This window comes from Conger conger, chromosome 10 (assembly GCF_963514075.1).
Source record: "Conger conger chromosome 10, fConCon1.1, whole genome shotgun sequence".
In the NCBI taxonomy this organism is placed as follows: Eukaryota; Metazoa; Chordata; class Actinopteri; order Anguilliformes; family Congridae; genus Conger; species Conger conger.
Window position 1 is genome coordinate 49,611,619 of NC_083769.1, and position 22,407 is coordinate 49,634,025.

Below are 22,407 nucleotides of genomic sequence, written 5' to 3' on the forward strand. Positions count from 1 at the left end.
TTTAAATCACGCCGGGATGACCAAGCGCAGGTGTGCTGTGTGTCGGCAGTTACACTCTAAGCCACTTATTTTTAGCTGCAAAGAACGATAGCTATAAACACATTGTTTTGAAAATCGTTCTAACTCAAGTGGATAGCGGAGTCCACACCAGAACTTACAGGTGAAAACGTACACTGTATTTATTGTATAAATAAATACAATAAAAATGAAACAACTACTATAACGACAACGACAGTGATAATATCATTGGGATCACTTTCAGAGTTGCATGAACGATAAAACCGATCAAAATCCATCTGAATTTACAGGGCATCACGTGCAAAATGGCAGGTGACCAAATTGAGAGTATTAACAGAACATTATCTTTCAGCAGTGTGCATGCTGACATTAGTGGTTAGTTATGGTTATAGTTATGGTTATGGTTATAGTTATGGTTGGGGATTTAGTCATGGTTATGGTTGTGGTTGTGGTTATTGTTATGGTTTTAGCCATAGTCATGGTTAAAGTTATAGTTAAGGTTACAGTTTGTGGTGTGATTAGCCTTAGATGGGTTAGTATTCCTACTTATAGTGGAACATTTTAATCCATGCCATTATTTCCACATTTATGAAATAATATCATTTTGGCATAAACAGTGAGTGCAGTTACTTCGGAGCACAGCTATAAGGGATTCAGGATTTAAAAAAAAATAAAATAAAATAAAAAAGGATCACAGACAGACAGACCAGCCTGACACATACAGACAGACAGACCAGCCTGACAGACAAGCAGACAGACAGACAGACCAGCCTGACAGACAAGCAGACAGACAGACAGACCAGCCTGACCGAGCCACACCAACGTGTCACACTGCACCTTTAAAACCTCAGTGTGCAGAAAAGCTGCAGTGTCACAACACTGCCCTTGGAGCACAAGGCTGGGAAACCCAAGGAGGTCTGTGCACACGTGCTCAGATGCACACCGCATCCCGCCCGGAGACGGAGGTGGTGTGGCCTCACCCCTGAGAAAAAACATTTCTCATTGTCAGAGATGAAATATTGTCTGGCCCATAGCAACAACAACAACAACAAAAAACCTGCAGCATAGCCGGCTTCCTCCCCTGTCTGATACAGACACACGGAGAGTCCCTGTCTGATAAAGACACACACGGATAGTCCCTATCTGATAAAGACACACACGGATAGTCCTTGTCTGATAAAGACTCACGGATAGTCCCTGTCTGATAAAGACTCACGGATAGTCCCTGTCTGATAAAGACACACACGGATAGTCCCTGTCTGATAAAGACACACACGGATAGTCCCTGTCTGATAAAGACTCACGGATAGTCCCTGTCTGATAAAGACACACACGGATAGTCCCTGTCTGATAAAGACTCATGGATAGTCCCTGTCTGATAAAGACACACGGATAGTCCCTGTCTGATAAAGACTCACGGATAGTCCCTGTCTGATAAAGATACACACGGATAGTCCCTGTCTGATAAAGATACACACGGATAGTCCCTGTCTGATAAAGACACACAGATAGTCCCTGTCTGATAAAGACTCACGGATAGTCCCTGTCTGATAAAGACTCACGGATAGTCCCTGTCTGATAAAGACTCACGGATAGTCCCTGTCTGATAAAGACTCACGGATAGTCCCTGTCTGATCACGGATAGTCCCTGTCTGATCACGGATAGTCCCTGTCTGATCACGGATAGTCCCTGTCTGATCACGGATAGTCCCTGTCTGATCACGGATAGTCCCTGTCTGATAAAGACACACACGGATAGTCCCTGTCTGATAAAGACACACGGATAGTCCCTGTCTGATAAAGACTCACGGATAGTCCCTGTCTGATAAAGACTCACGGATAGTCCCTATCTGATAAAGACTCACGGATAGTCCCTGTCTGATAAAGACACACACGGATAGTCCCTGTCTGATAAAGACACACGGATAGTCCCTGTCTGATAAAGACTCACGGATAGTCCCTGTCTGATAAAGACACACGGATAGTCCCTGTCTGATAAAGACACACACGGATAGTCCCTGTCTGATAAAGACACACGGATAGTCCCTGTCTGATAAAGACTCACGGATAGTCCCTGTCTGATAAAGACTCACGGATAGTCCCTGTCTGATAAAGACTCATGGATAGTCCCTGTCTGATAAAGACTCATGGATAGTCCCTGTCTGATAAAGACTCATGGATAGTCCCTGTCTGATAAAGACTCACGGATAGTCCCTGTCTGATAAAGACACGGATAGACTCACGGATAGTCTGTTTTCACGGATAGTCTGTTTTTACTGCTGTGATTCTCAGAGTGTTGCTCAGAGCGGAGCGAGGGCCTTCCTTTGGCTGAGCAGCGGTTCACTGGCAGAATAAAACCAGTCTGAAGTGGCCCTCTGGGCTCCACATCTCAGCCTCTCATCTGCAGTCAGAAGGCCCAGCCAGGGGCCGTGGGCCTCACCATTACTCCCGCCGTTCCCCCGGTCCTCAGTGTTCCCGTCAGAGCGGAAACGCACAGCTTTCCCAAGGCCAGAAACCCTGAACACTCAATGACATACAGTACGTCAGTTTTTGCCTCCTAAAAAACTTTATACTGCAGAATGTTTTTTTTTCAATCATATATCTGAGACGAAGGTCTGTAATGGAACAGACCCAACAGTCAGAGCCGGTTCTTCTCCTCCACACGAACCGGACGATTTTCCCACCGTTCGTAAAGCGCGTGAAGAGAAATAACACACAAGCGCTTTAGCGCGTAGCTAACCCTGGGCTCTCCGAGACACTCTGAGGGACGTCGTGGCCACACCTCCGAATAAAGCAGCCAATCATCTCGCACTGCCCACCCTCCAATCGATTTTTACAGGGTGTTCTGAGCCCCATCTGAGACCCTTCACAAGGTCCCATCTGCTCAGAAACCTTCTCCCTCTTCTCCAGCGGGGAGCTGTCTCTCCCAGGGACACCTGCTGTGAAAGTTCACTCCGTGCCTGAGATTAACAGCGCTCTCACGCGAATGATTGGGTGCTCTGGCCTCAAGATAAACGCCATTTTTCCCGCGAAACAATCAGGCGTTTTCACACGAATAAACGGGCGTTCTAGCGGAGCAGGTGGCCACAAGATTTCAGTCGACAGGATTCAGGATGCATCCTCATACGTATGTAATATATAAAGATAAGAATAGAGGTTCCTGTTACTTTGCTGGATGTGGAAGTACAAACAACCCCATTCACCTGAAGCAAACCCTGCTCTCAGTCTGTGAAACTGTCTCTGTACCCCAGGGACTCCTAAATCTAGAACCCTCTCCCCTCCATCACATTTCAAACGGTACACGCGGAGCTGTCTGAACACACCGCTCGACGAAGACGTCAGAGGAAACATTTCACGCCGCCGCCATCGACATCCTGTCCCGACGTGCGGGAATCAAAATGTCAAGATCGCGGCCGGATCGCGGCGAGATCGCGGACAGCCGACGACGTCGGGGAGAGGAGCAGCGGCAAAGGGTGACAGTATAACGGCTTCTTCATTTTCCGCCCGGAAACCAGAGAGGAGCTGCACCAATCACAGAGGGCGTTGGTAACAACCGTCAAGTGCAGTCTGAAGACGCACCTCTTCAAGTTGCACCTCCCTCCCGCTCCCCCAGAATTCGTAATCGGCTATGCAAGCTGTGACGGTAGTTGTAATGTAATACTGCAGTTTCTCACAGTCGTGCGCGTGTTTCATTATCACTGGGGTTGGGTTTGCTTTGACAGTTTCATTGCTACTTTCGTTTGGCGACGCAAGCTGTTTATTGCGGTGCCTGCATAAGTGGAGACGTGTAGGTTTGTCATCAGATCACATTTACATTACATTTACATTTTAGTCATTTGACAGACGCTTTTAATCCAAAGCGACTTACAAATGCATAGGTTCTTCCACAAGTTAAAAGGATCAAGTCCATAACTAGTAAAATACACATGAAGTGCTGTTCTAAACAAAAATGCAGTAATCGTAAGTGCTTTTTTTTACAAGCTTACACAAGTTTGTATCTATGTGGTAACTCCTAGCACTTGAAACTGAACTTCCCTCTAGGATCTTTCAGGGCACTTGTCCCTGGTTATGGGTATGCACTTTGTTGTATGTCCCCCCCCCCCCCCCCCCCCCGGCGTAGTCAAATCAACTGTAAGTTGCTTTGGATAAAAGAGCCAGCTAAATAACAACACAAGGATGAAATCTGCGCGTGCATAATGCACTTTCACTGAAACAGCGGGGCGTTTTCCAGTATAGTAGCGCGCAAACTGAAAATAGGCGCACGCAGTTAGGTGCGCCCGGTATAATAGAGGGCCAGACATTCGTCACGGCGAACAGAGATATACCCGCGGCCGCCTCGCAGGGCTGTTCTTCATCACTCTGTACGAGGCGCCCGAGTCGAGTCGGCGGAGAGTTATTAAGAGCACGCCGGCAGGGCCCAGCAGTGTAATTACGGGGTGCTTGTGTCAGCCCGCTTCTCATAATTGGATACGGAGTTCCACTTGCTTCCAGCGGTCGACACGGCCGTGGGAGCGAGCGGACTCGCGGCGAGGCATACCGCCGTATCGGGTTGTGCGCCTAATGAGAGAGAACTATTTCAGTCCGACGCGGTTCACACAGAGCCAGGTAGCTTAATGAGACAGGCGCGCCAGCAACGGTGGAAAACAGATAACGTTAAGCCCTGGCTGACTGAGAAGGTTTTATAGACAAATGCAAATATCCCGCAGGGACAAATATCCGCGGATGCGTACTCTACAGCATTAACTGTGTGCAATCTTCCAGAGCTCCTCCGGTACCGGCAGACTAAATAATCTATTTCTGCTCTCGATAAAATAGACTGTAATTTGGTGTATGGTATGCGTCAGTGGTGTAAAATTTAGTTGGAGGTATTTTGCTGTCCTGCCTTTACTTTCTCATTTAAAGCAGAAGATAAGGGGTGTGGTTGCACGGATGGTGCAGTTGGTAGCACTGCCGCCTCACAGCAAGGAGGTCCTGGGGTCGAATCCCGGTCGGCCGGGGCCTCTCTGTGCGGAGTTTGCATGTTCTCCCCGTGTTTGTGTGGGTTTCCTCCGGTTACTCCGGTTTCCTCCCACAGTCCAAAGACAGGTTAGGCTGATTGGAGAGTCTAAATTGCCTGTGTGTGCGTGTGCGTGTGCGTGTGCGTGTGCGTGTGCGTGTGCGTGCGCGTGCGCGTGTGCGTGTGCGTGCGCGTGTGTGTGCGCCCTGCGATGGACTGGCGACCTGTCCAGGGTGTATTCCTGCCTTTCGCCCAATGTATGCTGGGACCCTGTTCAGGATAAGCGGGTTAAGATAATGGATGGATGGATAATGAGTGTTGATTAAGCCCACAGAAGAAAGTATTCCCATTTTATAAAAGAGCAAAACAGTTGAATAATCTGTAATTAATTAGTCATTCCAAAACAACTGGGAGGCGGCACGGATGGTGCAGTGGGTAGCACTGCCGCCTCACAGCAAGGAGGTCCTGGGTTCGAATCCCCGTCGGCCGGGGCCTCTCTGTGTGGAGTTTGCATGTTCTCCCCGTGTCTGCGTGGGTTTCCTCCGGGTACTCCGGTTTCCTCCCACAGTCCAAAGACATGCATGTTAGGCTGATTGGAGAGTCTAAATTGCCCATAGGTATGAGTGTGTGAGTGAATGGTGTGTGTGCCCTGCGATGGACTGGCGACCTGTCCAGGGTGTATTCCTGCCTTTCGCCCAATGTATGCTGGGATAGGCTCCAGCCCCCCTGCGACCCTGATCAGGATAAGCGGCTTCAGATAATGGATGGATGGATGGATGGATGGAAAACAACTGGAATTACTTGTTTAGTTGATCATAGGCTCAAAATGTTTGATTCTTCCCGTAATTATCCAGCTCCATAAATTGATGTTATAGAATGGAAGGGCTGTCTTAACAAGTATTTCAGTCTTGTAATGGGATAATTTGTTTCTCTCTCAACTAGAAAATAAAAAAATAAATGAGCTTGTTTTAAATTACTCTTTGCTTGACCTGAAACTTTGAAATTATTCTTACCTCATTGGCAACTTTTTGGGCTTTTAATTATTTTATTTTTTTTAACAGTAGAAATGAGAGTGTAAGTGTTCATCCACGACTAAAACACTTGTAGGGCCACACTTATTTCGTGGTTTTTCGCGGCGCAGTTGCTCGGGGTAGAAGGGAGATGGGAGTGGCTGCCAGCGCCTCGCGCCAGAACAAATTTACAGCGAACAAATCAAACGGTTTCAGACGGCGTCGGTCTGACACAACACCGCCTCAGAACAGCCCGCGTAAACCACCCGGCAGACTGTCCCCCCCGATCTCACATCGGCGCCTCATTCCGCGGAGACGCTGACGCCCTCTGACAGTGACGGGCCCGCGGCCACGCATCGCAGACGGCGGGAGGGCGGGGGAGGAGGCGGCTGTTTTAACAGCCGATCACGCCGCCATTTTGAGCTCGGAACACTTAAGCGCCCGTGCCCTTCGATTTGCTCCGGACGCGATATTGATCAGACTTGAAACATCCCCGTTTAAACGGACGAGGAAACTATGAGTAATAACCCCCATATTTCATCCCTTATATTGATCACATCCTTCACCTCTTTTAACCCTTTCCACTTTGGCCCCCAAGAGGGCAATTTACACCTGTTTTGTACTAGTCCTATAAAAGTGTCAATATCTCAAAAACAATGTACTGCACAAACATGGTTAAAGACTTAAATTAAAGAAGAGGCTTATGCCTTTCTGAGACAGAACATTCATTTAAGAGCATGTACATGCAGTGTACACAAAAGTTACACTAAAATACAAAATAAATACAAAACCCCTTGTTTTTTATAGTATATAGAATATCTCAATTTCTACGTCAATGATCAACCCAGAATTACTTTATATTTGCGCACAAACTTGATGTTAAATTGTGTATAAAATATGGTGGTAAGTATGAACTCTGCAGATCAGACGTGAACCGTACGGAACAGGCAGGTACTAAGTATGAACTCTGCAGATCAGATATGATGTGTACGGAAAGGGCAGGTACTAAGTATGAACTCTGCAGATCAGATATGATGTGTACAGAAAGGGCAGGTACTAAGTATGAACTCTGCAGATCAGATGTGATGGATACAGAGCGGGCAGGTACTCAGTATGGACTCTGCAGATCAGACATTATGCATACAGAGCGGGCAGGTACTCAGTATGGACTCTGCAGATCAGACATTATGCATACAGAGCGGGCAGGTACTCAGTGTGGACTCTGCAGATCAGACGTGATGCATACAGAGCGGGCAGGTAATTTTCGCAGGGGGCCGGGGAGGTTCTGCCCCCTGTCCAACAGCGCTGAGGCGAGTGACAGTAGAATTCCCATCTTAATTTAATCTGACAGAGGTGCCCCCCCCTCTGGTGATCCGGCTAAATATTCCACCCCCCCCCCCATCACACCCCCATGAGAGGGTTATTTTTAAACAACAGAACATTTCCCCTTCCACAGCGCACTGCGAGTCGTGATTTAAGATTTAATCTGTTCCCCGGTTCTGCGTTCTCCCCTATGCCAAGCGAAGCAATGAAGACGCACAACGCCACTGGAGTCTGGATCCAGATATCACACTGCATTACCACCGCTTACAAACACATTCCCATGATTTAAAATAAATATTCATCCAAAAGCAAATGGGATTCTCAGACACCATCTGCGGATAATAATGCAATCACAATACGTTTTTCCTTCAAAACGTCGGACAAATTACTCCCCACGGGACAGCGGGGAAGTGCTGTGTCCCCGCGTGAATATGAAAATGTGATTTGTTCTCATCATTATCTTTTCAATCGCAGAATCGATCGTGCGCACTCGGGGGTGCCTGTCCTCTGCTAATCCAGCGAGTCGTCATGACAACACGATTTTCCTGTCTGTCGAGTAAAGTTTACGCGGCCATGTCTGCGATCTCCTCGCCTCAGGCTCCCACAATTCACTCCACGTCTTTGCCTGTGATGTCTATGAGACATTAGAGAGGCGCTTAATGGGAACCGGAGTTTATTACAACTCCCACTGTAAAGGCTTTTACCAACTGTTTTGGTCCAATCTGGGAAAAAGCTTACGAGAATGAACATATTTTTGGAGACACTACTCCAAACTGGATATGAATCTAATTACCTGTGAAAAGCTATGAAGGGAGAAACCAGGTTGCACTGTATATGTTCTGAACGAACAATATAATATAATAATTGCAATTATTACATTATATAGTAACGCTAGGTTATAATACACACATCAGATGCTGAGTGTGTAATAACTGTGATTCGATTAGTATGGAATATCTGCCCATGTTTATAGCACTTCCCCCCACACACACACACACTCACACACCCACACACACACCCTCACCCACACACACACACACACACCCTCACCCACACACACACACACACACACACACACACACCCTGACCTACACCCACACACACACCGACATACACCCTCACACACACACACACACACACACCCTCACACACACCCACACACATCCTCACACACACACCCACACACACACACACACACACCCTCACACACACCCACACACATCCTCACACACACACACACACACACACACACCCGCGCAGGATTTCACGGGCATTAGACTGAGAGAACCCAGGACTTAGAGGGCTGCTAATCTGATTATGTGCCTCTCCGTCTCAGTTTAAGTGCCCTCAGAACTCAAAGCGGGGGTGGGGGCGGTTGTGGGGGGGTTAGGCGGGGGAGAAAGAGGAAGCCTGGGCCGGGCCGGGGTGGGGCGGGGGGGTTGGGGGGGGGGGGGTCAGCTCTAATGGACAGAGGATCAGGTAAAGGCACACTGGCACTTTACGGCTCCTGCAGGCAGACATTTCCCCAGATGGGGCAGACGCGCAGGACATAATGGTTTATTTAATGTCCGGCAGGGCTGTCTGTGAGGCACACACCGCACACATTCCTCTCTCCCGCCGGCCGACGCCGGGGAGCAAGCGCAGAATTACCGCAGAAACGCTCTGACCTGCCGTGTGTGTGTGTGTGTGTGTGTGTGTGCATTAACAATCCACACGCATCAGTGCCTGTGTGTGCACTGCATTAACCCCCCAAGCTGCGAGATCACACGCACGCCGGTAGAATGTTCCACACTGAACATTCTGATGCTGATGCAACACTCACTCCTGGAGACTGACAGCAGCGCAGGTCTGAAACACTGACTTAAAATTCTGATGAGTCAGCTGATGAGTTTTTTCTCTCCATTTGTTGTTGGTGAATTGTGTCCGCATCCAAAGAATCTCCCCAAAGACGACAGACTGTGTCCATATGAGACTGTCATTCTGTTTCCACACTGGAGCCTGACTGCACATTCCTGACAATACTCCCATATTTATATGTCGTATTTACATTTATACACCCATATTTATATTTCATCTGATGACTGAGATGTTTTCTATGTTTTTCTTACCGGTTGTTCCACACCTGGGCTACCCTACAGTACCGTCCTGTAGCCCTGACCAAGCACACCTCATTCAAAGGCTGGGGACCTTGTGTAGCTGCAGATTAGGAAACGGGTGTGCAAATTAGGGTTGGAATGAAAACCTACAGGACAGTAGATCTCCAGCAGAAATCCCCGTGAACCCTAAACGGGATGAGAAAGTCACACACTACGCCGCCCGTCAGCACCCAGAACTCAGCTGACACCTCTGACGTGTTGTGGTGAAATATCCATCGGCAGACACGAGGACACCGCCCCGGGAGGCAGGCTGAGGCCCTGTTCCAGTCACGAGTCCTCCAACTGGAATACTGCAATATTCACCAGCATATGAACCCAATAACCTCTGGTGATCTGTCTGATGACCCCCCCCCCCCCCCCCCCCTGCCAGTGAGCTCCCGTTACCGTGGAGACGCAGATGCATCGATTCGAGTCCGCGGTGCACCTGCTGGCACCGTCTCCTTCTCTCAACTCCCCCGTCCACGCCGATGCGATCCTTCCCTTCATGTGCCCGTTATCCTCCCGTTTGATGTTTCCGTTGTTGTGCTGCACCCTCCTGGCTTTATGGATTTTTAACATCCACTCGTCTGTTTTACCTCATTAGGGGAGTTTATTCCGCTCGCAGCAGACAAACATTCCTGCGCGTTCGCTCTTGCCGTCTCCCTGTCGATATCTCGCCCTCGTTCCGAGCGTCCTTTATTCATTCCCCCCCTGCGCCCGCTCCTGTCCGGCGGTGACAGGGCCCTCCGGGGAGAAGCGCCGCCGGTGACACACGCGTCCGTGACCCGGGGTGGGGGCGGAAGTCTCTGCTCCTGCTGCTGCTCACACGCGTGTCCGCTCAATCCAACACAGAGTCTACAGAACCAGCGCAACACAGAGTCTACAGAACCAGCGCAACACAGAGTCTACAGAACCAGCGCAACACAGAGTCTACAGAACCAGCGCAACACAGCGTCTACAGAACCACCGCAACACAGAGTCTACAGAACCAGCGCTACACAGAGTCTACAGAACCAGAGCAACACAGCCTCTACAGAACCAGCGCAACACAGAGCAAACCGCATCCGACCGGACAACTGAGAATACATCAGCAAGTCAAACACACGGCAGGTCAAACACACGGCAGGTCAAACACACGGCAGGTCAAACACACGGCAGGTCAAACACACAGCAGGTCAAACACACAGCAGGTCAAACACACGGCAGGTCAAACACACAGCAGGTCAAACACACAGCAGGTCAAACACACGGCAGGTCAAACACACGGCAGGTCAAACACACAGCAGGTCAAACACACAGCAGGTCAAACACGCGGCAGGTCAAACACACGGCAGGTCAAACACACAGCAGGTCAAACACACGGCAGGTCAAACACACAGCAGGTCAAACACACGGCAGGTCAAACACACGGCAGGTCAAACACACAGCATGAACATCTACCAACAACCGAGTGCAGCCCGTGGTTAAGCTGTGGTGGATGTGGTCTGAAGTGGAGCAGAGAACACACAGCAGAACACCCCCCCCCAGAGCACACGCATCCTAAATGAGCCACGTGTTGCGTTTTGATTGGTTTGACAGGGGGACACAGCAGGCCTTGTGTCCCAGCGGACAGCAGCGGGACTCCAGCTGAGTTTGTCACGGTGCACGGTCACTCACCAGATACTCCAGGACTTGGAGAAGGTCTTGTCCACTCTGCAAACAGAACAGAGAGAGAGAGAGAGACGGTCAGAATCTTTAACACGTGCCATTTCACTCGTACACTTCGAGTTCACCCCGCTGACAACATGGAGACAACGGTCAGTGACCGGCAGCTGCCCCTCCAATCAACTGTAAGCCGCTTAGGATAAAAGCGTCAGCTAAATAACTCATGTAATTATCCCTGAGTGTTACCGTTATCACTGAAAGACTCCCACCCCCCCCCATTATAACTTGGCAACAGGCACTGAAGGGGAATGGGAGTCTAACGATCGTCTGAAACAAACGAGTCTTCTTCGCTCATTAAATCACTCTCGCTCGTCTGTCACCACGGGAACCAGAGACCAATCCTACACCTACCGGCCCTGACCTCCTGAGAGGAGACAGATTGCATTGTGGGAGTTCTGTGGCTGGCCGGGGAGCCCCCGCTCCCATCCAACGGCAGCAAGTGACTCTCTCAGAGCTCTCTCTCTGAGCTCTCTCTCTGAGCTCTCTCTCTGAGCTCTCTCTCAGAGCTCTCTCTCTGAGCTCTCTCTCAGAGCTCTCTCTCAGAGCTCTCTCTCTGAGCTCTCTCTCAGAGCTCTCTCTCTGAGCTCTCTCTCAGAGCTCTCTCTCTGAGCTCTCTCTCAGAGCTCTCTCTCAGAGCTCCCTCTCAGAGCTCTCTCTCAGAGCTCTCTCTCAGAGCTCTCTCTCTGAGCTCTCTCTCAGAGCTCTCTCTCTGAGCTCCCTCACAGAGACATCTACAGGAAGGTTTTAACCCAGGGCTGCCCAACCCTGCTCCTGGAGATCTACTGTCCTGTAGGTTTTAACTCCAAACCCTAACAAAGCCACACCTCACTCAACGGAGAGAGACCTTGTCGAGCTGCTCATTAACAGAATCGGGTTCCAGTTTTGTGTCGAAATGAGTAGGGTTGGACAGCCCTGGCTTGCGCCATAAGGATTTCTTTGAAAAGATTATTCATTATTTTACTGCGGTGTAAATGATTGTCCTCTGATTAACTACTGAGAACACAAAAGCAGAAATGGCCCCCAGCAGCACAAACCCTCCCCTCAGCGACTCTCAGCGAAGCCTGTTTAATCTGCTCGGTTACCCCTCCGCGCGGAAGCGCGCTGAAGACTTGGGCAGAGACGCGGTGCGCGTTCCGCTCTGCCGACACACTCAGGTAACCGCGTGGCGGACTACAAAGCGAAGTTGGCGGGTTCGGAAACGGGGGACAGGTGCGCTGGAACAGAAGCGGCGGCCTGCCTGACTTCAGGGAGACCGTGGAGCTCGGCGGCGCCTGTGAGGACCGACGGAGAGCCTCGTCTCCCGTCTCCTGGCAACTAATGGACAGAGCCGCTTGATATTAATCTCATCCCAGTGCGGTCTGTCTCCACGACGACCCAGACATCGCTCAGATTTAACCGCACCGGGCTCAGCTGCACGTGAAGTTTCAAACTTAGCCATGTCCTTTACGGGGCATTTCCCCAAGGGGAGGGAGGTCTTCTGGGCGGGGCGGGGTGTTGCATAAAGCCTCAGAAACCATCCCCTCACTTACCGAAGTACCCAGTACATAGTAGTTTGTCATAACACGAGTTATGTACTCAGGCATACCATGGTTACATATCTACATATCTCTCAGCCTCCTTCATTGAGTCTAGCTTTTTAGCAAAGTATCACATTTTGGGGGGAATATTTTAGAAAAACGGGAACACCAAAATGAAAAGGAAAACCTACTGGATGGAGGAGGAGAGTGTTTTTCTCTGACAAACAAAAAAAATATTCTGCTAATTAAATTCAACCTGGTCATCACATACATACAGACGCAGAACATGTGGTAAGAAATAACTGATAAAATATACAACGCAAGAAATCATGAATAAACTCTTGGTGAAATAGGTTATACAAATGCTGAAAATATTACTGTATCAGCCAGATAGAAGATAACAGGACATCATAAGACATGCTTACGTACTTCAATTTCTTCAATCATCATAAACTCAGCCAATGTCATGTTTCACAGATTACTTTTCCCTTAAGTACCTGACATAATTGCCTTGAAATTGACAATGGAACACAGTCACAAAGGAGTGTTTTGCAATGCAAAACTCAAGGGAACTTCAGGGAAGACATAAGGATGTTTGGGAAAGGGTTGTATAAGGGCTGTGCTCTACAACATGTCGAGGAAACACTTAAGTTCATTTCATGAAACTCGTTTTTTTCTAAGGAGTTCCATAACAAATTACATTTTAAGTGTCAACAGCCTTAGTGGCTCAATGCCACCAGGGTGTGGATACTGAATGAGTAAGCAGAAATATTCATAAAATTGGTCCTGCTTAGAACGACAATGACAGCACACAATGATGTAAGCAATGACATCAAATCCCTTAGACTGCCCTTTAATTAAATACACGAGACTTCTTTTAATATGACGAAATTAACATGAACAGCCCTCGGACATGTTTAAACGGAGAGAAACGCCAGAAAAACGTCACCCTTCAGGCAACAGTGCATTCGAACGCAGACATGCAGTGCTCACGTTCTGTCAATAGATGGTGCTATTTAGCTGAAAGACGCGACCGCCTTGGCTAGTAGGTAAAGGAAGGGGGCAGTGAATATTCTCTAACAGTAACACCATCCATTCAGATAAATGCCACACTTTCTTTAAAAAAGTGCTGAATTTAAAAGTACCCCGTGTAAACGTGTGATGGAGGGTCATTTGTATATATTTTAATACAGTCCAATATTATCCAATTTGTGTACACTAATATTTTTTCAAAAGTAGGATTGCAGAACCTTGATATTTTTCGTCTTAAGTCGATATTTCTGTGTGCGGTTACATCACTCAGCACAGAGTTCCTGTTTCCACGGGAATAAGCCGGGGATCAGCTCACAGCACGCTAGTCCCCCACACGGATGTGAGAATTGTCTTTTTTATTGCCTCGTACATTCCCAGCCCGCAAGGAGACATGAGCTGCTCTCGGGGTCTTATCACACAGCTCCCATTAGAGCCGTGGTTCAATAAGGACCGATACAGAGCCAAACCCCCCCATAACCCATACCTCATCTACACCACGAGGTGGAACACGGACAGGACCGATTTTCCCGGAAACGCCCGGAACATTAGGCCACAGGAGACGAGTCACCCAAGAAAAGGAGTAATACATAAAAACACCCTGATAGATAGATCGTGGTACACTCAGTGTATTTGTTTTGCAGCGAAAGAACAATTCTCACAGGATTAAACGGCCGCGTAAGAGCCCGTCAATGCTTCACTTCTCCTTTTGGCCTATTCGCGAAATTATACACGCACAAACGTTCCGTCACCAAACTGTACCTAACACGCACAGACTTCCCACCAGAGCCAGCTACTTTAGTTGCTGAAATGAAACTGCAGGATTGCAAATCCTGACATAGAATCAGAGCTGAGAAAACGCAACAGACCACAGCCGAAGTGCTAAACGCAAGGCACTGCTGGGGTTACTCACGGTTCCTCATTAGTAGAAAACACTCAAGAGTTTCATTATTTCTACTTGATGCTAAACATGAAAAGTAACAGGGAAGAAAATAACCGCTAAATTGGAAGGATTCGCGAAAGTTAGCGTGAATTCAGGAAGAAAAAGAGCAAATACAATGATAATGCCTGCAAAACACAACACAGCTTGACTGCATTTCAAATTAAGAAGCTGATCGTTGAGAATGCGAGGAAATTCAATTCATTCCCATGTTCGAAATAATGCCACTAAAATCTTGAACATTGTCTGAGCAGCCCAGTGCAAGTCTGTGTGAGTAAGTGGTTGGTAAGACGGTATTTAAAGGTCTTTAAATTTCATTTTCAAGCTTTTTGTTAGACACGCCATATTTTTAAACCCGACTTTGTAAAGGTCATGGGTCAATACATGATAATAGTTTATCATAATCCAAATGCAGTTTACTGTACCCCATTGCCCATCATGAATGAAAGAATGATTGAAAATCCCTTTTACAAAGGATTTTCCACTACATCTGCACTTCATGAACTAATACAATACAACAGGCAACGCATAGGAATTTCATTATTATCGGACAAAACTACTTCATTGTTACAAGGATACTACAATGGATGTGATGCTACATGCAGTTGAAAAGATGCTTTCATAAACAAACATGACTAATGTTTGTTACTCATCTGTGTCAATATTCCTGTTGATCATAGTCCTAAAAAAACCCCCCAAAAAATCTATCCTCTCTCTAGTTTTGTTCTGGGGAAAAAAAAAGAAATGCAAACTCAAACCTCAAATCTCAACCCCTCAGTTCTTGTTCCTCTTTCTCAGAAGTAAGAGCCTGAGAACAGAGCCGGGGGGGGGGGGGGGGGGGCGAGCTGCCGTGTCCTGTCACATCCAGTCACAACCTGTCGCAACCTGTCACAACCTGTCACATCCAGTCACAACCTGTCGCAACCTGTCACAACCTGTCACATCCAGTCTCAACCTGTCGCAACCGGTCACAACCTGTCACATCCAGTCACAACCTGTCACAACCTGTCACAACCTGTCACATCCAGTCACAACCTGTCACATCCAGTCACAACCTGTCACATCCTGTCACAACCTGTCACAACCTGTCACATCCAGTCACAACCTGTCGCAACCTGTCACATCCAGTCACAACCTGTCACAACCTGTCACATCCAGTCACAACCTGTCACATCCTGTCACAACCTGTCACATCCAGTCACAGCCTGTCACATCCAGTCACAACCTGTCACATCCAGTCACAACCTGTCACAACCTGTCACAACCTGTCACATCCAGTCACATCCAGTCACAACCTGTCACAACCTGTCACATCCAGTCACAACCTATCACATCCTGTCACAACCTGTCACAACCTGTCACATCCAGTCACAACCTGTCACAACCTGTCACATCCAGTCACAACCTGTCACAACCTGTCACATCCAGTCACAACCTGTCACATCCAGTCACAACCTGTCACATCCTGACACAACCTGTCACAACCTGTCACATCCAGTCACATCCAGTCACAACCTGTCACAACCTGTCACAACCTGTCACATCCAGTCACAACCTGTCACATCCAGTCACATCCAGTCACAACCTGTCCAGGACGGGGGCTGATTTGTGGGCTGAGGACACGCTTTAAAAGCTACACGAGCCGAGAAATGAGGGCTTACGATAAAAGAGAACATTGGATTTTGTGCCTTTATATTTGCTTTACGGTGCAGTTTGTTGGCTGGTGATACAGAGGTCCTCTCATTCCTATTCTCTTATTTAATACGATTATTTATTTATGTCTCCTAAAAAAAGATCATAAATAATGAGAATAGAAATGAACAGAAAGGTAAATGCAGCAGCAGGAGCTGGGAGAGGATCTTGTGAGATGAGTTTAGGGGAAGCAGCGTCTGTCTCACGGGAGGACGCTAACTCTCGCCCTCTCTGCTTGCAGGAGGGCGTGTGCCGCTTTGCCACTGTTGCAGTAAAACCTCTCCGTCTCTGTGCAGCATCACGACTGGCGTGATAATTCTAGAGTACTCACGACTGGCGTGATAATTCTAGAGTACTCACGACCGGCGTGATAATTCTAGAGTACTCACGACTGGCGTGATAATTCTAGAGTACTCACGACTGGCGTGATAATTCTAGAGTACTCACGACTGGCGTGATAATTCTAGAGTACTCACGACTGGCGTGATAATTCTAGAGTACTCACGACTGGCGTGATAATTCTAGAGTACTCACGACTGGCGTGATAATTCTAGAGCACATCTCCTCACCTGTGGTCGGCCAGCAGCCCCAGCAGCCCCTGAGTTATGCTGAACGGCTGTAATGCGGTGGGAGGAAATTAATTCCCCTGAACCGGTTATATCCGCCCCTGGAGAGCACACAAACCGGGCCCCTTTATGCACCGCGGATGTGAATGAAAAGATTAGGGCTCTTCAGACCAGCTTCAAGGACCTCTGTGTGTCTGCCTGGTTTACAGGCAGGGAGTGAGTGTGTGTGTGTGTGTGTGTGTGTATGTGCCTGTGTGTGTGCATGTGTGTGTGTATGTGCCTGTGTGTGTGTGTATGTGTGTGTGTGCATGTGTGTGTGTATGTGCCTGTGTGTGTGCATGTGTGTGTGTATGTGTGTGTGAGTGGGTGTGTGTGTGTATGTGAGTGTGTGTATGTGTGTGTGTCTGCGTGTGTGTGAGTGAGAGTATGTGTGTGTGTGAGAGTGTGCAAGTGAGTGTGTGTGTGTCTGTGTGTGTATGAGCGTATGTGTATGTGCGTATGAGAGTGTGCATGAGAGTTTGTGTGTGTGTGTGTGTGTGTGAGGGTGCATGTAGGTGTGAGTGTGTGTGTGTGAGCGTGTGTGTGTGTGTGTGTGTGAGAGAGAGCGTGCATGAGTGTGAGAGTGTGTGTGCTTGTGTGTGTGTATGAGAGAGCGTGCATGAGTGTGAGAGTGTGTGTGCTTGTGTGTGTGTGTGTGAGAGAGTGTGCATGAGTGTGAGAGTGTGTGTGTGTGTGTGTGTGTGTGTGTGAGAGTGTGTGTGTGTGTGTGTGTGTGAGAGAGTGTGCATGAGTGTGAGAGTGTGTGTGTGTGTGTGTGTGTGTGTGAGAGAGTGTGCATGAGTGTGAGAGTGTGTGTGAGCGTGTGTGTGTGTGTGTGAGAGAGCGTGCATGAGTGTGAGAGTGTGTGTGTGTGTGTGTGTGTGTGTGAGAGAGAGTGTGCATGAGTGTGAGAGTGTGTGAGTGTGTGTGTAAAAGTAGATGGGGTGAAAGGACAGAGTGAATAGCTGTAAGTCCGTTTCATACAGTCGCTGAGATCATTCTCTCTCAGCCAATCAGCCCGAGCCGCTCGGCAGATGGTTTCTGGGCAGGTGCTACAGCAGCTGGGAGAGGTCAGAGGTCAGCTCTCACAGAGATGCTCCACAGACTGCACATAAGGGACAAAAAGACTAAACCAGGAAAACGCTGCTCCTGCCATTTACAGATTCACACATACACGTTTATACGCCTTTACAAGAGAAAAACAAACAAAAAAAAACCATACAAAAAAAAACAAACAAAAAAACACACCACTACAGATGAGACATTTCCCCCAGGCAGTAGCGTGTTTTAAACGATGCAGCAGCAGAGCTGTGCGGCCCAGAAGGAGGACAGACTGGAACATCAGCTCGCGGTGAGACCTGCCAGGGGGGACGTGGGGGAGGAGGCATCGTCAGCTACCCCCACGAAAAATGTGTAAGGCCCCACCCTACCCCTACCCCCGCACCTGAGAGAACACCGCAGGTGCACACGAGCCCTGGACGGAAGAGGTAGCGTCTCTGCTTTTCTCCGTGTCGTTGAAGAACGGAAACGAAAAGACTCTCCCAGCCTTCATAACCAGCCGTGCTGATCTCACGGAGCAGGGGAAACTTATTTTATGAGTTACTCATGGGAAATAAAATCTGTGCCATGAATGAAATTAAATCAAAATGAGAAGAACATAACTGAAGTTTTACAGCCATTAAAAGTATTAAAGCCCAATGCTGAAATATTAATTAATAACACACACACACACACATGCACACACACATTAATACATGAGCCTGCAGACCTCGTTCTCATGCACCCCGCTGCCTGCCTCCATCAGGAGCGGTCACGCCACACCTGCACCCTCGAACGCCCCTGACACGGAACGCGGTGTTGTGGAGAACGGGGCGGTGGACCGTGACTGAGGCCGGGCGCAGACCCAGGGGGGGGTGAGATAACTTCATGCCCGGCAGACCCCTTTAGAGAGGGGTGGGAGAGCGGAATATGATGAACGGGAGCGGGGAAGAGAGAGCAGCTGCGGAATCACAAACGGCTGCACAAAAACGTTAGCACGTTAGCACGTTGGCACTGGCCCATTACATTCATACAAGTCGTCCTGTACACGTTAGCGCTGCTAAACCCTGACCCGTTATCTTCCCCACAAACCAACCTATGTGAAGTAACAGTACACTCAACATACTTTATATGGGCATCAATTATACTTCAAGTATATTTTTCTTATTCTTATTCTTTTCTTATTCTTATTCTTATTTCTTATTCTTATTTCTTTTCGTGATAACTCTTCACACGTTAGTGCTGCTCAGCCCAAACCAAAGAGGCTCCTCTGTTTTTACTCGCTGTAAATGAAGTGCTCTGTGGCGTGGAGTGCAGACGCGATGTGACCGCGCTGTGACCACAGTGCCACGCTGGCACCACTGCAGCAGGTTTAGAGGGTCAGAGGTCGGAGCGCGTTCAGAGCCGAATGACTGCCCTTGTTTCAGCGTGAAGTCGCTGGTAATCCCAGAACCAACAAACCCAGCCATGGCGTGAAGAAGCAGGTTCAGTACCAGCGCCAACAAACCCAGCCATGGCGTGAAGAAGCAGGTTCAGTACTAGCACCAACAACCCCAGCCATGGCGTGAAGAAGCAGGTTCAGTACCAGCGCCAACAAACCCAGCCATGGCGTGAAGAAGCAGGTTCAGTACCAGCGCCAACAAACCCAGCCATGGCGTGAAGAAGCAGGTTCAGTACTAGCACCAACAAACCCAGCCATGGCGTGAAGAAGCAGGTTCAGTACCAGAACCAACAAACCCAGCCATGGCGTGAAGAAGCAGGTTCAGTAAACAGCAGAATACTGGGCTGGGGTTATGAAAAGGTCCTCACTCAGACCTGGTTTTAATTAAACAGGAAAGGTGGCTTACCTACACACAGAGGCATTCACACACACACACACACACACACACACACAGGCTCTCTCTCACACACACACACACACACACACACACTGTGTAAGGGGGGCAGTGAGGTGGTTTATCAGGACTATAACGAGGCTCCCTGTGGTGTCATTGCTTTTCCTTCCTGTGAACGAACACACTGTAACAGCGCTGTTTAAAGAACAGAATGTAACAGCGCTGTTTAAAGAACAGAATGTAACAGCACTGTTTAAAGAGCAGAATGTAACAGCGCTGTTTAAAGAGCAGAATGTAACAGCGCTGTTTAAAGAGCAGAATGTAACAGCGCTGTTTAAAGAGCAGAATGTAACAGCGCTGTTCAAAGAGCAGAATGTAACAGCGCTGTTTAAAGAGCAGAATGTAACAGCGCTGTTTAAAGAGCAGAATGTAACAGCGCTGTTTAAAGAGCAGAATGTAACAACACTGTTTAAAGAGCAGAATGTAACAGCGCTGTTTAAAGAGCAGAATGTAACAGCGCTGTTCAAAGAGCAGAATGTAACAGCACTGTTTAAAGAACAGAATGTAACAGCGCTGTTTAAAGAGCAGAATGTAACAGCGCTGTTCAAAGAGCAGAATGTAACAGCGCTGTTTAAAGAGCAGAATGTAACAGCGCTGTTTAAAGAGCAGAATGTAACAGCGCTGTTTAAAGAGCAGAATGCCCCCACAGAGGTCAGAGGTCGTTGCTCGTGGCTTCCTCTAGGTCGTTGCGATGGCAAGAATTGACTATTTTTCCTCATCCAGGCCAATGAGAGGTGACATTTCTGGAATATCCTCCTTCACGAGTTTTAAACCACGAGGTGATGCAATGCACATTTAGCTGGGTAATAATAAAATCCATCCACCATCGGAGGAGAGGGAGCACATTCCAGGCCTGTAATTCTACTTTGGACACTTTTTTTTTTTTAAATCCCCGTAAAACATTGTGTCAAAACACTGTGTCCCTGAACCTCACTGGCCCCCTGTCAGAGCCTGATGGCACTCAGAATAAACATAACAATATAAAACACACACACAATGCACACGGCGCATTCTTAGAATAAATTCACCTCTCGATTCAGTCAGAACTACCAAAACATCCACTCATCCATCCCTCCCACTCATTCCTGGTCAGAATCACAGGGGGCCGGAGCCTATCCCAGCATGCATTGGGCAAGAGGCAGGAATGCGCCCTGGACAGGTGGCCAATTACCAAACCAAGAAAATAAATAAAAAGTGACTTAGTTGTAATAGAATGGCAGGTAGACACAGGACAGCACTGAACAGCACTTTCCCCTGCGGTGACACTTTAGCCTGGGACAACTCTGCTCTTTCCCCTGGGGCAACTTGGCGGTTCTGATTGATTCCAGGGGGCACATTTCTGAAGCACCACAGTATAGCCCTGCCTTTCACCAGACAAAAAAAAGAAAGAAAATAACATTTTGAGAAGATGAAATCCATAAAAAGAATTGCAACACCACCTGTGACCCATAAAACCATCCATCCCTATCCCAGCATGCATTGGGCAAGAGGTGCGAATACATCCACACACATACACAGGCACAGATGCTCCCACACACTCACACACACACACACTATTCACTCTCTCTCACACACATCCACACACACACACACGCACACACACACACACATAAACACTATTCACGCTCTCTCACACACACACACAAACAACACACTCATATCTAATGGTAATAGATCCAATACATCTAACCTGCATGTCTTTGACTGTGGGAGGAAACTCCACACAGACACAGGGAACAGGGAGAACATGCACTCCCCATGCACAGCCCCCCCCCAAACCCTTACTCTGCCCCCCCCCCCCCCCTCAGACTCTCACTCTGCCCCCTCCCCCCCTCAGACTCTCACTCTGCCCCCTCCCCCCCCCTCAGACTCTCACCCTGCCCCCCCCCCAGGCTCAGATCTCTGCAGTTAGTGTCCATGAGCAGAGTGTCAGGGTGAATCAGCTTCAGGCCCGTGACCTCATCACACCACACCACCGTCGCCGGGCAGGAGCGCTCACCCACAGCGCAGGGCCGCGGGAGAACGCCCGTGCTCATCCCAGGAAAACACACGTCCAATATCAGACCGCAAGGGGGCCGAGAACACCCTTTAATAATCAATAAGAGTGGAGCTAACAGGCCAACACTGTGCACTGTAACAAACGTACATACCACTGCACAGAGAGGCCCTCTCCACACAGCTGCACCTCTGACCATCTCAAAAGAGAAACTCCAGAGAAACTAAAGTACTCACAGTTTAGTAAATCACTTGCACAAACACTGTTGTTACAGTGTGGGCATATTCTATCTTCAGCATGTAGAATACAAACTTCACTAAGTGGAGAATAACCACTGTGGAAAATATGCTACACGTGTTTCCTGTAACTGAAATCACCGTTAGTTATTATTAAACGTAGTGTTATTATTAAACAGCAGAAATGGTTAGGTGTGGAAAGGGTTCGCGATCGGAGCTGGACTCCTCAGTGCAGCAGGGTGAAGACTCGCTGAGGAAGGTCTTGTTTCATGT

General features: G+C 48.3%; 1 protein-coding gene across 5 annotated transcripts in view; it reads right to left on the reverse strand.

Annotated features, from left to right (window-relative positions):
- The window catches only part of rap1gapa (RAP1 GTPase activating protein a), a 93,232-nt gene that overhangs the window by 62,628 nt on the left and 8,197 nt on the right, over positions 1-22,407 (reverse strand). For all 5 annotated transcript variants that reach the window (XR_009709703.1, XM_061256850.1, XM_061256849.1 and 2 more), the window contains exon 2: positions 11,139-11,174. Coding sequence is in view for 4 of the 5 variants with exons in the window: in XM_061256850.1 (XP_061112834.1) it covers positions 11,139-11,174 (36 nt within the window). In the remaining variant the exon portion in view is untranslated. The remainder of the gene's footprint in view (positions 1-11,138; positions 11,175-22,407) is intronic.